This window comes from Octopus sinensis, linkage group LG3, assembly GCF_006345805.1.
Source record: "Octopus sinensis linkage group LG3, ASM634580v1, whole genome shotgun sequence".
NCBI classification, from domain to species: domain Eukaryota; kingdom Metazoa; phylum Mollusca; class Cephalopoda; order Octopoda; family Octopodidae; genus Octopus; species Octopus sinensis.
This window is the reverse complement of record NC_042999.1, coordinates 52,696,803-52,712,718: the sequence shown is the minus strand read 5'-3', so window position 1 is coordinate 52,712,718 and position 15,916 is coordinate 52,696,803. Positions and strand designations below refer to the sequence as shown.

At 42.8% G+C, this 15,916-nt stretch overlaps 1 protein-coding gene across 1 annotated transcript in view; it reads left to right on the top strand.

Moving 5' to 3' along the window:
• Positions 1-14,045, top strand: part of LOC115209455 — a 93,485-nt gene extending 79,440 nt beyond the window's left edge. The window contains exons 12-13 of the mRNA XM_036501648.1: positions 13,132-13,242; positions 13,930-14,045. Coding sequence (XP_036357541.1) covers positions 13,132-13,242; positions 13,930-14,045 — 227 coding nt within the window. The remainder of the gene's footprint in view (positions 1-13,131; positions 13,243-13,929) is intronic.
• Positions 14,046-15,916: the final 1,871 nt, after the last annotated feature.

The following is a 15,916-nucleotide window of genomic DNA, read 5'->3' as shown; positions in this document are numbered from 1 at the left end:
GACAGGAACGGACGCACGAAGCGCGCTGATTCAAGGAACGAACACACAGACACAGCGAATGACAGCGAACAAGGAAAGAGGTAATTTGATACTGAACACACAGACACAATAGTAGCAGTGAAAGAAAGGCTGCAGATACACATACTCAGTAACAACTAGGAGAAAAAAAAACACTGATGAAGATGAAGGATAGAGGGGAGAAGTGAAGTGTGCTGGCTGGTAGAGTGAGAAGGAAAATAAGAGAAATATGAGGTGGAGACTCAGATGAAGGATAGAGGGGAGAAGTGAAGTGTGCTGGCTGGTAGAGTGAGAAGGAAAATAAGAGAAATGTGAGGTGGAGACTCAGATGAAGGATAGAGTGGAGAGGTGAAGTGTGCTGGCTGGTGGAGTGATAAAGAAGATAAGAGAAATATGAGGTGGAGACTCAGATGAAGTATAGAGGGGAGAAGTGAAGTGTGCTGGCTGGTGGAGTGAGAAGAAAAATAAGAGAAATGTGAGGTGGAGACTCAGATGAAGGATAGAGGGGAGAGGTGAAGTGTGCTGGCTGGTGGAGTGAGAAGGAAATTAAGAGAAATGTGAGGTGGAGACTCAGATGAAGGATAGAGGGGAGAATTGAAGTGTGCTGGCTGGTGGAGTGAGAAGGAAAATAAGAGAAATGTGAGGTGGAGACTCAGATGAAGGATAGAGGGGTGAGTTGAAGTGTGCTGGCTGGTGGAGCGAGAAGTAAAATAAGAGAAATGTGAGGTGGAGACTCAGATGAAGGATAGAGGGGCGAATTGAAGTGTGCTGGCTGGTGGAGTGAGAACGAAAATAAGAGAAATGTGAGGTGGAGACTCAGATGAAGGATAGAGGGGAGAAGTGAAGTGTGCTGGCTGGTGGAGTGAGAAAGAAAATAAGAGAAATGTGAGGTGGAGACTCAGATGAAGGATAGAGGGGAGAGGTAAAGTGTGCTGGCTGGTGGAGTGAGAACGAAAATAAGAGAAATGTGGGGTGGAGGCTCAGATGAAGGATAGAGGGGAGAATTGAAGTGTGCTGGCTGGTGGAGTGAGAAGGAAAATAAGAGAAATGTGGGGTGGAGACTCAGATGAAGGATAGAGGGGAGAATTGAAATGTGCTGGCTGGTGGAGGGAGAAGGAAAATAAGAGAAATGTGGGGTGGAGACTCAGATGAAGGATAGAGGGGAGAGGTGAAGTGTGCTGGCTGGTGGAGTGAGAACGAAAATAAGAGAAATGTGAGGTGGAGACTCAGATGAAGGATAGAGGGGAGAAGTGAAGTGTGCTGGCTGGTGGAGTGAGAACGAAAATAAGAGAAATGTGGGGTGGAGACTCAGATGAAGGATAGAGGGGAGAATTGAAGTGTGCTGGCTAGTGGAGTGAGAACGAAAATAAGAGAAATGTGGGGTGGAGACTCAGATGAAGGGTAGAGGGGAGAATTGAAGTGTGCTGGCTGGTGGAGTGAGAAGGAAAATAAGAGAAATATGGGGTGGAGACTCAGATGAAGGATAGCGGGGTGAGGTGAAGTGTGCTGGCTGGTGGAGTGAGAAAGAAAAGAAGAAAAATGTGAGGTGGAGACTCAGATGAAGGATAGAGGGGAGAAGTGAAGTGTGCTGGCTGGTGGAGTGAGAAGGAAAGTAAGAGAAATGTGAGTGGATACTCAGATGAAGGATAGAGGGGAGAAGTGAAGTGTGCTGGCTGGTGGAGTGAGAAGGAAAATAAGAGAAATGTGAGGTGGAGACTCAGATGAAGGATAGAGGGGAGAATTGAAGTGTGTTGGCTGGTGGAGTGAGAAGGAAAATAAGAGAAATGTGAGGTGGAGACTCAGATGAAGGATAGAGGGGAGAAGTGAAGTGTGCTGGCTGGTGGAGTGAGAAGGAAAATAAGAGAAATGTGAGGTGGAGAGTCAGATGAAGGATAGAGGGGTGAGGTGAAGTGTGCTGGCTGGTGGAGTGAGAAAGAAAAGAAGAGAAATGTGTGGTGGAGACTCAGATGAAGGATAGAGGGGAGAAGTGAAGTGTGCTGGCTGGTGGAGTGAGAACGAAAATAAGAGAAATGTGGGGTGGAGACGCAGATGAAGGATAGAGGGGAGAAGTGAAGTGTGCTGGCTGGTGGAGTGAGAAGGAAAATAAGAGAAATGTGAGGTGGAGACTCAGATGAAGGATAGAGGGGAGAAGTGAAGTGTGCTGGCTGGTGGAGTGAGAAAGAAAAGAAGAGAAATGTGTGGTGGAGACTCAGATGAAGGATAGAGGGGAGAAGTGAAGTGTGCTGGCCGGTGGAGTGAGAAGGAAAATAAGAGAAATGTGAGGTGGAGACTCAGATGAAGGATAGAGGGGTGAGGTGAAGTGTGCTGGCTGGTGGAGTGAGAAGGAAAATAAGAGAAATGTGGGGTGGAGACTCAGATGAAGGATAGAGGGGAGAAGTGAAGTGTGCTGGCTGGTGGAGTGAGAACGAAAAGAAGAGAAATGTGAGGTGGAGACTCAGATGAAGGATAGAGGGGAGAATTGAAGTGTGCTGGCTGGTGGAGTGAGAAGGAAAATAAGAGAAATGTGAGGTGGAGACTCAGATGAAGGATAGAGGGGAGAAGTGAAGTGTGCTGGCTGGTGGAGTGAGAAGGAAAATAAGAGAAATGTGAGATGGAGACTCAGATGAAGGATAGAGGGGAGAGGTAAAGTGTGCTGGCTGGTGGAGTGAGAACGAAAATAAGAGAAATGTGGGGTGGAGACTCAGATGAGGATAGAGGGGAGAATTGAAGTGTGCTGGCTGGTGGAGCGAGAAGTAAAATAAGAGAAATGTGAGGTGGAGACTCAGATGAAGGATAGAGGGGCGAATTGAAGTGTGCTGGCTGGTGGAGTGAGAACGAAAATAAGAGAAATGTGAGGTGGAGACTCAGATGAAGGATAGAGGGGAGAAGTGAAGTGTGCTGGCTGGTGGAGTGAGAAAGAAAATAAGAGAAATGTGAGGTGGAGACTCAGATGAAGGATAGAGGGGAGAGGTAAAGTGTGCTGGCTGGTGGAGTGAGAACGAAAATAAGAGAAATGTGGGGTGGAGGCTCAGATGAAGGATAGAGGGGAGAATTGAAGTGTGCTGGCTGGTGGAGTGAGAAGGAAAATAAGAGAAATGTGGTGGAGACTCAGATGAAGGATAGAGGGGAGAATTGAAATGTGCTGGCTGGTGGAGGAGAAGGAAAATAAGAGAAATGTGGGGTGGAGACTCAGATGAAGGATAGAGGGGAGAGGTGAAGTGTGCTGGCTGGTGGAGTGAGAACGAAAATAAGAGAAATGTGAGGTGGAGACTCAGATGAAGGATAGAGGGGAGAAGTGAAGTGTGCTGGCTGGTGGAGTGAGAACGAAAATAAGAGAAATGTGGTGGAGACTCAGATGAAGGATAGAGGGGAGAATTGAAGTGTGCTGGCTAGTGGAGTGAGAACGAAAATAAGAGAAATGTGGGGTGGAGACTCAGATGAAGGGTAGAGGGGAGAATTGAAGTGTGCTGGCTGGTGAGTGAGAAGGAAAATAGAGAAATGTGGGGTGGAGACTCAGATGAAGGATAGCGGGGTGAGGTGAAGTGTGCTGGCTGGTGGAGTGAGAAAGAAAAGAGAAATGTGTGGTGGAGACTCAGATGAAGGATAGAGGGGAGAAGTGAAGTGTGCTGGCTGGTGGAGTGAGAAGGAAAGTAGAGAAATGTGAGTGGATACTCAGATGAAGGATAGAGGGGAGAAGTGAAGTGTGCTGGCTGGTGGAGTGAGAAGGAAAATAAGAGAAATGTGAGGTGGAGACTCAGATGAAGGATAGAGGGGAGAATTGAAGTGTGCTGGCTGGTGGAGTGAGAAGGAAAATAAGAGAAATGTGAGGTGGAGACTCAGATGAAGGATAGAGGGGAGAAGTGAAGTGTGCTGGCTGGTGGAGTGAGAAGGAAAATAAGAGAAATGTGAGGTGGAGACTCAGATGAAGGATAGAGGGGTGAGGTGAAGTGTGCTGGCTGGTGGAGTGAGAAAGAAAAGAGAAATGTGTGGTGGAGACTCAGATGAAGGATAGAGGGGAGAAGTGAAGTGTGCTGGCTGGTGGAGTGAGAACGAAAATAAGAGAAATGTGGGGTGGAGACTCAGATGAAGGATAGAGGGGAGAAGTGAAGTGTGCTGGCTGGTGGAGTGAGAAGGAAAATAAGAGAAATGTGAGGTGGAGACTCAGATGAAGGATAGAGGGGAGAAGTGAAGTGTGCTGGCTGGTGGAGTGAGAAGAAAAGAAGAGAAATGTGTGGTGGAGACTCAGATGAAGGATAGAGGGAGAAGTGAAGTGTGCTGGCCGGTGGAGTGAGAAGGAAAATAAGAGAAATGGAGGTGGAGACTCAGATGAAGGATAGAGGGGTGAGGTGAAGTGTGCTGGCTGGTGGAGTGAGAAGGAAAATAAGAGAAATGTGGGGTGGAGACTCAGATGAAGGATAGAGGGAGAAGTGAAGTGTGCTGGCTGGTGTGGAGTGAGAACGAAAAGAAGAGAAATGTGAGGTGGAGACTCAGATGAAGGATAGAGGGGAGAATTGAAGTGTGCTGGCTTGTGGAGTGAGAAGGAAAATAAGAGAAATGTGAGGTGGAGACTCAGATGAAGGATAGAGGGGAGAAGTGAAGTGTGCTGGCTGGTGGAGTGAGAAGGAAAATAAGAGAAATGTGAGATGAGACTCAGATGAAGGATAGAGGGGAGAGGTAAGTGTGCTGGCTGGGGAGTGAGAACGAAAATAAGAGAAATGTGGGGTGGAGACTCAGATGAAGGATAGAGGGGAGAAGTGAAGTGTGCTGGCTGGTGGGGAGTGAGAACGAAAATAAGAGAAATGTGGGTGGAGACTCAGATGAAGGATAGAGGGGAGAGTGTGAAGTGTGCTGGCTGGTGGAGTGAGAAGGAAAATAAGAGAAATGTGAGGTGGAGCCTCAGATGAAGGATAGAGGGGAGAAGTGAAGTGTGCTGGCTGGTGGAGTGAGAAGGAAAATAAGAGAAATGTGAGGTGGAGACTCAGGTGAAGGATAGAGGGGTGAGGTGAAGTGTGCTGGCTGGTGGAGTGAGAACGAAAATAAGAGAAATGTGGGGTGGAGACTCAGATGAAGGATAGAGGGGGGGGGAGTGAAGTGTGCTGGCTGGTGGAGTGAGAAAGAAAATAAGAGAAATATGAGATGGAGACTCAGATGAAGGATAGAGTGGAGAGGTGAAGTGTGCTGGCTGGTGGAGTGAGAACGAAAATAAGAGAAATGTGGGGTAGAGACTCAGATGAAGGATAGAGGGGAGAAGTGAAGTGTGCTGGCTGGTGGAATGAGAAGAAAAATAAGAGAAATGTGGGGTGGAGACTCAGATGAAGGATAGAGGGGAGAGGTAAAGTGTGCTGGCTGGTGGAGTGAGAACGAAAATAAGAGAAATGTGGGGTGGAGGCTCAGATGAAGGATAGAGGGGAGAGGTGAAGTGTGCTGGCTGGTGGAGTGAGAACGAAAATAAGAGAAATGTGAGGTGGAGACTCAGATGAAGGATAGAGGGGAGAAGTGAAGTGTGCTGGCTGGTGGAGTGAGAACGAAAATAAGAGAAATGTGGGGTGGAGACTCAGATGAAGGATAGAGGGGAGAATTGAAGTGTGCTGGCTGGTGGAGTGAGAAGGAAAATAAGAGAAATGTGGGGTGGAGACTCAGATGAAGGATAGAGGGGAGAAGTGAAGTGTGCTGGCTGGTGGAGTGAGAACGAAAAGAAGAGAAATGTGAGGTGGAGACTCAGATGAAGGATAGAGGGGAGAAGTGAAGCGTGCTGGCTGGTGGAGTGAGAACGAAAAGAAGAGAAATGTGAGGTGGAGACTCAGATGAAGGATAGAGGGGAGAATTGAAGTGTGCTGGCTGGTGGAGTGAGAAGGAAAATAAGAGAAATGTGAGGTGGAGACTCAGATGAAGGATAGAGGGGAGAAGTGAAGTGTGCTGGCTGGTGGAGTGAGAAGGAAAATAAGAGAAATGTGAGATGGAGACTCAGATGAAGGATAGAGGGGAGAGGTAAAGTGTGCTGGCTGGTGGAGTGAGAACGAAAATAAGAGAAATGTGGGGTGGAGACTCAGATGAAGGATAGAGGGGAGAAGTGAAGTGTGCTGGCTGGTGGAATGAGAAGAAAAATAAGAGAAATGTGGGGTGGAGACTCAGATGAAGGATAGAGGGGAGAGGTGAAGTGTGCTGGCTGGTGGAGTGAGAACGAAAATAAGAGAAATGTGGAGTGGAGACTCAAATGAAGGATAGAGGGGAGAATTGAAGTGTGCTGGCTGGTGGAGTGAGAAGGAAAATAAGAAAAATTTGATGTAGAGACTCAGGTGAAGGATAGAGGGGAGAATTGAAGTGTGCTGGCTGGTGGAGTGAGAAGGAAAAGAAGAGAAATGTGAGGTGGAGACTCAGATGAAGGATAGAGGGGAGAATTGAAGTGTGCTGGCTGGTGGAGTGAGAAGGAAAATAAGAGAAATGTGGGGTGGAGACTCAGATGAAGGATAGCGACGAGAGGTGAAGTGTGCTGGCTGGTGGAGTGAGAAGGAAAATAAGAGAAATGTGGGGTGGAGACTCAGATTAAGGATAGAGGGGAGAATTGAAGTGTGCTGGCTGGTGGAGTGAGAAGGAAAATAAGAAAAAATTGAGGTAGAGACTCAGATGAAGGATAGAGGGGAGAGGTGAAGTGTGCTGGCTGGTGGAGTGAGAACGAAAATAAGAGAAATGTGAGGTGGAGACTCAGATGAAGGATTGAGGGGAGAATTGAAGTGTGCTGGCTGGTGGAGTGAGACGGAAAATAAGAGAAATGTGGGGTGGAGACTCAGATGAAGGATAGAGGGGAGAGGTGAAATGTGCTGGCTGGTGGAGTGAGAAGGAAAATAAGAGAAATGTGGGGTGGAGACTCAGATGAAGGATAGAGGGGAGAATTGAAGTGTGCTGGCTTGTGGAGTGAGAAGGAAAATAAGAGAAATGTGGGGTGGAGACTCAGATGAAGGATAGAGGGGATAGGTGAAGTGTGCTGGCTGGTGGAGTGAGAAGGAAAATAAGAGAAATGTGGGGTGGAGACTCAGATGAAGGATAGAGGGGAGAATTGAAGTGTGCTGGCTGGTGGAGTGAGAACGAAAAGAAGAGAAATGTGAGGTGGAGACTCAGATGAAGGATAGAGGGGAGAAGTGAAGTGTGCTGTCTGGTGGAGTGAGAAGGAAAAGAAGAGAAATGTGAGCTGGAGACTCAGATGAAGGATAGAGGGGAGAATTGAAGTGTGCTGGCTGGTGGAGTGAGAAGGAAAATAAGAGAAATGTGGGGTGGAGACTCAGATGAAGGATAGAGGGGAGAAGTGAAGTGTGCTGGCTGGTGGAGTGAGAACGAAAAGAAGAAAAATGTGAGGTGGAGAATCAGATGAAGGATAGAGGTGAGAAGTGAAGTGTGCTGGCTGGTGGAGTGAGAAGGAAAATAAGAGAAACGTGAGGTGGAGACTCAGATGAAGGATAGAGGGGAGACGTGAAGTGTGCTGGCTGGTGGGGTGAGAACGAAAAGAAGAGAAATGTGGGGTGGAGACTCAGATGAAGGATAGAGGGGAGAATTGAAGTGTGCTGGCTGATGGAGTGAGAAGGAAAATAAGAGAAATGTGAGGTGGAGACTCAGATGAAGGATAGAGGGGATAATTGAAGTGTGCTGGCTGGTGGAGTGAGAACGAAAATAAGAGAAATGTGGGGTGGAGACTCAGATGAATGATAGAGGGGAGAAGTGAAGTGTGCTGGCTGGTGGCGTGAGAAGGAAAATAAGAGAAATGTGAGGTGGAGACTCAGATGAAGGATAGAGGGGAGAAGTGAAGTGTGCTGGCTGGTGGAGTGAGAACGAAAAGAAGAGAAATGTGAGGTGGAGACTCAGATGAAGGATAGAGGGGAGAATTGAAGTGTGCTGGCTGGTGGAGTGAGAACGAAAATAAGAGAAATGTGGGGTGGAGACTCAGATGAATGATAGAGGGGAGAAGTGAAGTGTGCTGGCTGGTGGAGTGAGAAGGAAAATAAGAGAAATGTGAGGTGGAGACTCAGATGAAGGATAGAGGGGAGAAGTGAAGTGTGCTGGCTGGTGGAGTGAGAACGAAAAGAAGAGAAATGTGAGGTGGAGACTCAGATGAAGGATAGAGGGGAGAATTGAAGTGTGCTGGCTGGTGGAGTGAGAAGGAAAATAAGAAAACTTTGAGGTAGAGACTCAGATGAAGGGTGAATGTGAGGTGGAGACTCAAAATGTAGATGAAGAAAGCTCGAAATTGAGTCGTTATTCTATGAGTTGTGTTTGTTTCCCTATCACAACAGTGTTGATATATAACACAAAGGGAAAGGTGGTCAGGCGAATGCCCAAGTGAATTTAAGTGGAGAGCAAGATGTTTGAGGATTTCGGAATTGCTTAAGGATGTAGTAGGCCAAAACGGGATCATTTTGGTCAGTTTCTTTTTGTAGAGATGCTATTTTGCACAACAAATAATGTTCGAAGAAGTAATATATTTGAAAGTCATTAGCATTAGAAGTGGAAAACGATGTCAGTTTGCGGCGTGGAATTGAAGTAGCAAATACAGGCGTGATTGTAGGAGGTCGCAAAGGTGCCAAATTGTGGGTGGTTTGAGAACTACTCGCCAGAAACTCATATCTGTCTCTGGTAGTATTTGAGAATATGAGCCATCTGCTGGAAAGATTGTAAAAGACAAAAGTTGCGGTCTCATGGTCGCTCACTGAAGTGACAAATGAGACGAAAAAGAATTTATGCAAGAACGGTAAGAATATATTTGAGATAAGGCGAAATGGCGCACGTAATGGTTGCAGACTGATTGCAGATAGCCTCGAATAGAGGGTGGAAGTGACATCAAGAGTAGACAATATGGCTCATTTTTGTTTGTAGGGCGAAGGAATTCTTAGATGGGTCAGGATACTTGAGTAACGTAGAGGTAGAAAGGAAAGAAAATAGAGCAAGACTGGAGTTCAACAGAAATATTTAGAAATAGAAACGTTTAGGATTAGATGGAAGGGTCAGCAGATGTATAGAATGTCGACATTCGGAATATCTCCCAAGAATGTCATTCCACATTGTGAAAATGACCCACCATAAAATGCAGAGGTTAGAAATACATCAATCATATTTTCAGATTAGATACAGAACCCTCCGTTATTATAAACGTTAGACACTCTGCTATCGGTCCTTCCACTATCACATCCTGAATACCCAACAAAGTTTTCACCAAACCATACACACATATACACATATGCACCCAAGCATAGGGTATTTGGGAACCCCTCCTAATCATTTCACACATATCAAACCTCTACGCATACCATCCCGTTCAAACTCATTCAAGCACTTACACACACACTCACACACATGTTAACCTACGAGACACTCGCTGTATCAAAGCACAGGTTTTTAGAGGGTGGGGAGTCAAGAGACTTATCTCTTCATAACATCCTCCTTTGGTCGTTAAAACTTCCCCACCTCCAATAACAGAGCAGCCCTTATTTTTTGTTGTACTTGTTATCCCTGAAGAGTAAAAACATTAGATAACATTTGTCTAATATCCAGTGCAAAATCTATTGTTAATGCCAACTGCAATGGAGCAACAATATTGTATATTTTGACTAACATACCCACTCTACTGATACATAAACGAATGCTTATTTTTTTTTACTTATGAATACTTAGACAAACATATATATACATGTGTGTGTGTATGTGTGTGTGTGTGTGTGTGTGTGTGTGTGTGTGTGGTGTGTGTGTGTGTGTGTGGCAGAGAATGCTAAAGCATGTGGGGTATAGATATTCACGGAGCAGGTGCTCAGATAGTAAGAATTTAAACTGCAACGGTGTCGAAAGCAGGAGCCGCTTGTGTAGAAAGGCGGCTATGAGAGCGAAACTTGCCGAACTTGTACGAAAGCTGGAAGACAAATAAAGGCGAGTGAAAGTATATTTACATGGAATACAAAATACAGGATACGAAACATTCGACGGAAAAGATTAAAAGAAGGGAGAGAACGCAGCTGTATGTTGACTAAAGAAAGACAACATCGAAGGCTAAAAGTGCATGCGCCATTCAAAGAATATAGCACAGTAAGACAGAAAGCTGAGCAGTGAAAACGAAGCTCCTCAGACTTGTTGTGAGTTGTGTTAATAACAAGAACACCAGGAAATACTTGAGGCGGATATTCTTAAACACAATAACATGAAGGAAATGGCAAAAAGAGAGTTCCTGCGATTGGCTTCAAACCTGAATGCCAGAAACATGATTTCGGCAATAAACTCGCGTGTAGACACAGTAGTTTGGTAAGGCGTTGGAATCCTGAAGTGTGCAGAGGAAGAGCTAAAAGAGTTAGACAGGAAGACAAGAAAGCTCCAAACGATGCATGAAGCCCATCATCCAAGTGCAAACGCTGATCACCAATACATGGAGATTGCAATTGGAAGAAGGGTCTGGTAAGTATGGAATACTGCGTGCGTATCGAACTCGAGAGCTTAATGAGGTACCTAGCCCAGAGTAAGGAAACCTTGCTAGTCTCAGTTAGAAACGAGGGAATACTGAAAGCAGAGAAAAAATGGGAAAACAAAGGAAGAAGTACAAAAAGGACATGAAGAAGAATTACGCCACAACGGTCTATGCAATCAATTCTATACATCCACAACTGAAGTTGCTGGGAAACAGAGGTGGGTTTGGCTGAAGAAAGGGATATTGGAAAAGAGACTGAGAGCTATATACTGGCAACACAAGACCAAACATGATTTGGAGGTTCAGCCTTTGGAATAAGCAAGTGTCTCCATTGATCTGCATCTGTAACAAAATGGACGAAACCACTGCCTATATCGGGAACAGATACCCTAGACTTGTCCAAAACCACTACATGTTGTGGCGACATTATCAGGTAGCGATAGTGCTACATTGGAAACTGCAAAAAGTGAGGGTTAGAGAGAGGCAAGATGTGGTATGAGCAGAAACAACAGAGAGTTGCAGAGTCGGAGACAAGCAACATCCTCTGGGACTTCCCAATCCTAAAAGATCAGGTGCTAGAGCTTAATAGATGCGTGTGCTATATAGTTGCCCCTTTGACCCACGAATAGTAAAGGAAGGCGAAGAAATAGATATATACAATCCTCTTAAGTACCAAAATGCCCGGCTATGTAAAATGAGGAAGGTGAAGTGCTAATTATTTTTGGGTTCTGGGGGACAGTATCAGAAGGCATCAAAAGAAATGTAAAGGAAAGTAGAAGAGAGTGCCCAGTAGAACTGTTACAAAATGTTTGCCTCCTTGGCACAACCAAAATAATCAGGAAAGTATTAGATAACTGAAAAGAACGAGTAGCATGGTACCGTAGGCTACGGCTGCATAACTCCAGGAACTCCAACAAAAGCTGGGATAAAAAGATTAAATAACGATAATGGTTTCAAATGTCGGCAATTTTGAGAGAAGGTGCAAATCGATTACATCGATACCAGTACACAACTGGTACTTATTCTATTGACCCCGAAATGGGTGAAAAGCAAAATCAACCTTGGTGGAAATTGAACTGAAAATATAAAACGAACGAAATGCTGCTAACCTTCTGCCGGGTGTGCGAATGAGTCTGGCAGCTCGCTTGCCTCAGTAGTAGTAGTAGTAGTAGTGATTTATTTTGTTTGCTCCCAGGGCGAGTGAAATTGAATAATAAAAATAATAATAATAGTTTCAAATTTTGGTACAGGGCCGCCAACAATTTCTAAGAGAGGTCTAAATCGATTAGAACGACCCCAAATCCTAAATGGTACTTATTTCATCCAGCCCTAAAGAATGAAAGGAAAAGCTCGCTTTAGTTACACAAGGCCAGCAAATTTGGTAAAAGGGGAGGAGGTAAAACGATTCTAAACCAATAAGAAGTCTTTTACTACCTAACCATATGTAAAATTTGAAAGAATTCCAAAAATTTGAATTATTCTGTTTGTCTTGCAATTTCGGAATTAAGGATAATTCTTAAACCAAACTCCATTTTGTTTTAGCACTCTAGTAAGCCTTGCACTTATTAATCCTTTTAATCCTTTTTCCTATAGGCACAAGGTCTGAAATTTGTGGGGAGGGGACTAATCGATTAGATCGGGCCCAGTGTTTGTCTAGTACTTAATTTATCGACCTCGAAAGGATGAAAGGTAAAGTCGACCTCGGCGGAATTTGAACTCAGAACTTAGCGATGAGCGAAATACAGCTAAACATTTCGTCCAGCGTGCTAAAGACTCTGCCAGCTCACCGCTTTCCTTGCATTTATCAAGGTACGCAGTATTTCCTTATGCAACCAAATTATACTATAAAAGGATATCAAACGATATCAAACAATACCCCATTCTACTACTTTGGCAGTTCACGTTTACACTACTTGTTAAGATTGTCTATACAAATATTCTCTAGAAATTCCAGATACCAATGATGTTTGTTAAAACGAATCGTATACGAGAGCTCAGGCGTAAACAAACAATGAGATCGAAGATGAAAAAAGGGGTAATGGGAGCATGACATATTTCATGGGGTTATTGCCCCTTCATCACAACCCGTTCAACCCTTTGATCATCCTCGAACACCTTGCTTAAATAGCCACTATATACAGAGGTGTAACGCTCTTGGATATACAAATTGCACATATATTACTTTTATTGTTATATTCTTTAGTTCACGTTTTACTAAGAACTAAAGGTGCTGTAGAGTGGCCTGAAATCTGCACCACAGATCAATGGGTCAAATTAACATCGAAACATTTCCGGGAATACACTGATACCAAATACGTGGGATGTAGCCTTCCAAGGGACTGAGTCTATAAGCTAGAAAGCCAGACGGGGAGAGGCACTGAAAACCAGGCGGAGATCGCATTTATAACTCTGTGTGTCTGTGTGTGTGTGCGTGTCCATATAAACATGTATGTGAACGTGTGTATGCATGTAAACGTGCGTTTGTAGGTCAACATGTGTGTATACGTAAATGTATATGTGCATGTCATCGTGTGTTTCTGTATGTAAAAGGCAATTCCCAAAATGTAAACTTCATAAAATCGCCATAATGAAGTTACAAAAAGGGGTTTTCTCGTGATTCTACAAGGTGTCATTTTCTGAAATAAGACTACAGTTTTCCATAAATTTTGTATTTCTAGAAAATATATTTTTAACTCGCATTTCTTTTCCCGTGTTCCGCGACAAAAGTCAGCGCTATCATATCTATAAAAACAAATCTGTGAAATGTCGAATACTTCCTTCTTTGTGTCGTAAATGCAAGAGAAGCTGCGGCCTGTGTTAAGTCTAATGAAGAAAGTATTACCTATAAGCATTAATAAATGTTTTTGCACACAATTGTTTCGCATCTTTTCGGTTTGAACGGCAGTTTTTTCTAGCGGTGTCATATGAAATTGTCACCCAAAATTATGACCCTAGTATCGATCTATTGCATTTCATTCTGTTTTAGGTTAGGGTTAGTTAAGGTTAGGGTTAGAGTTAGGGGTGGGGGGAAGGCTATCTTTTTTTCTTCACAAATGTAAATAAACCCAATCTGTTTCTTAAACGAGGGACATATTCATACGGCACAGAATGTTTTTTTTTTTTACCTCAATAGACGTCAGTGATTGGTTGAAATTGCAGAAATTGAAGAAAAAAAACAACAAATATCTTACAAACTATAGAATTTTGTCAAGAGAAAAAGATGTTTTATAAGCACATTCTACCAGTATACGAAGTTTAAAATTTTTTTCTTACCTAGAAATTATGTTAAAAATTGCCGTTGAAACCGAAAAGATCCATTGTTTCTATTGAAATTTTAAATTATATCCAAATTATAACTAAACACAGAGGTTGGGTTATTAAATGAAGAGAAATAATTGGGTCTACCATTGAAAAATGTCTATTACGAAGCGTTTAGAAATGTTCCGTTGTCATTAATATCAACGTTGCTTTCACAGAATTTGCCAAAGGAGAGAATCATCTGATGCGTAATTTGGGAGAACAAGTAGCTGACAAATGTGGTTGTAAGGAAACTGAAATGATTGTCAATGAAGGGGAAGGAATAAATGAATAATCGATGGAAGTCACTAGCAGCTGCTTCTGAAGGGATTGAGATTAGTCGATCGTTCGGATATTGTTTGTGGAGGGGCGAAACTGGAATATTTTGTAGAACATTTACAAGCATTTACCTCAGTTAAGGAAGTGAGAGGGAAAGAGAGAGGGAATAAGAGAGAAATAGAGCAAGTGAGAAGGGTGGTGTGTTTGGAGCTCACAGTTTTATTGTAAATTAAAAGACAGTGTTTCAATCTGTCGCATTGTTTCGTTGAAAAATCAGCAAATCTGTTACGCTTGTAAACAGTATTTAGCTGATCTTAAGACTGAAGAAGAGTTTGAGCCAAATGTTTACAATGTGTGTAAAGTGGAGTTAAAGCATAGAAACGATTAAAAGAATGAAGAAAACAGAAATGGATTCTGTAGACGGCCTATAGATGTTCATCTCTTGTTTACTACCTTGCGAAACATATTCCCTACTTTTCTCATTTACATATGGATAGATAATTTCACATTCATCTATATCTTGTTTTCTTTCCAGAATAGAAAGAGGGTCTGAAAGGAAATAAAGGAAACCTGGATATTTTATAATATAAAAACCTCTACATTTAAGAGCGGATATATGATCTGAATTAAAACAGCAACGAACTAATTTTTATAAAAGTGTTAAACAGAATATTTATATTCCTATTTTTAAACACTGAAATATTATATTTCACTGATTGAATCTTACCAAAAAGAGCCGGAAGCTCTCAGAAATCAAACTTGTGGTTTGTCGTGTTTATTGGAGTCTAATGAGAGATGAAATGTGTGAATCTGCTACAAACGTCCTGAAAATATGTCATATAAAACTCCAAGGTCAGAAATGTAGTAGATTACACTGCTTCAATACAGTTGGGGTTTAAGAAAATATAACACAAATCTGCGATGATGAGGATTGATGCAGCCAAACGAAGAGATGAATGGTTCGTGTCTTGGCGAAACTGTCTTAGCAAGAATTAAAATAACACAAATACATATAATTGTTGAACAGAGCATCAAAAACTGAAGCAGTGTCAACAAGAACAACTTAAATATAAGTTTGTTATGATATCAGAATAAACAGCAGTCCTGCCTACATTATCTTTTTCAATATCAATAACAGCAACAGCATAAATAACAATAAATGTAAAATGATGTTAACAAGAAGATAAATATGGCACTGTTATATGTGAACTTCTAAGCAGTTACTGACTATTTATACGTAATCAACGAAATAATATTGTCAAATGGTTGATGTTTAAATTAATAAATTTTAATTATTTCTTGATAAACGGATTTTGTTCATTTTTTAAAGTGTTAAATTTTTTGCTATATTTTTATAATTCGTAAAGATTTGTAAGGAACAGAAAAGAATCATGTAAAACTTGTTTTTATTCTGGAAGTGTAACAAAACTTAGAGTATAATGGTATGGACTTTTGCAAAACCCTCATCAGATAAAACTAATATTTATTTCTTTATTGCCCACAGAGGGCTACACAAGGACAGACAAATGGATTAAGTCGATTACATCGTTCCCTGTGCGTAACTGGTACTTGTTTAATCGACCCCGAAAGGATAAAAGGCAAAGTCGACCTCAGCGGAATTTGAGCTCGGAATGTAACGGCAGACGAAATACCTATTTCTTTACTACACACAAGGGGCTAACACAGAGATGACAAACAAGGACAGACAAACGCATGAAGTCGATTATATCGTCCCCAATGGGTAACTGGTACTTATTTAATCGACCTCGAAAGGATGAAAGGCAAAGTTGACCTCAGCGGAATTTGAGCTCGGAACGTATCGGCAGACGAATTATCGCTAAGCCTTTCCCCCGGCATGCTAACATTTCTGCTAGCTCGCAACAAGGA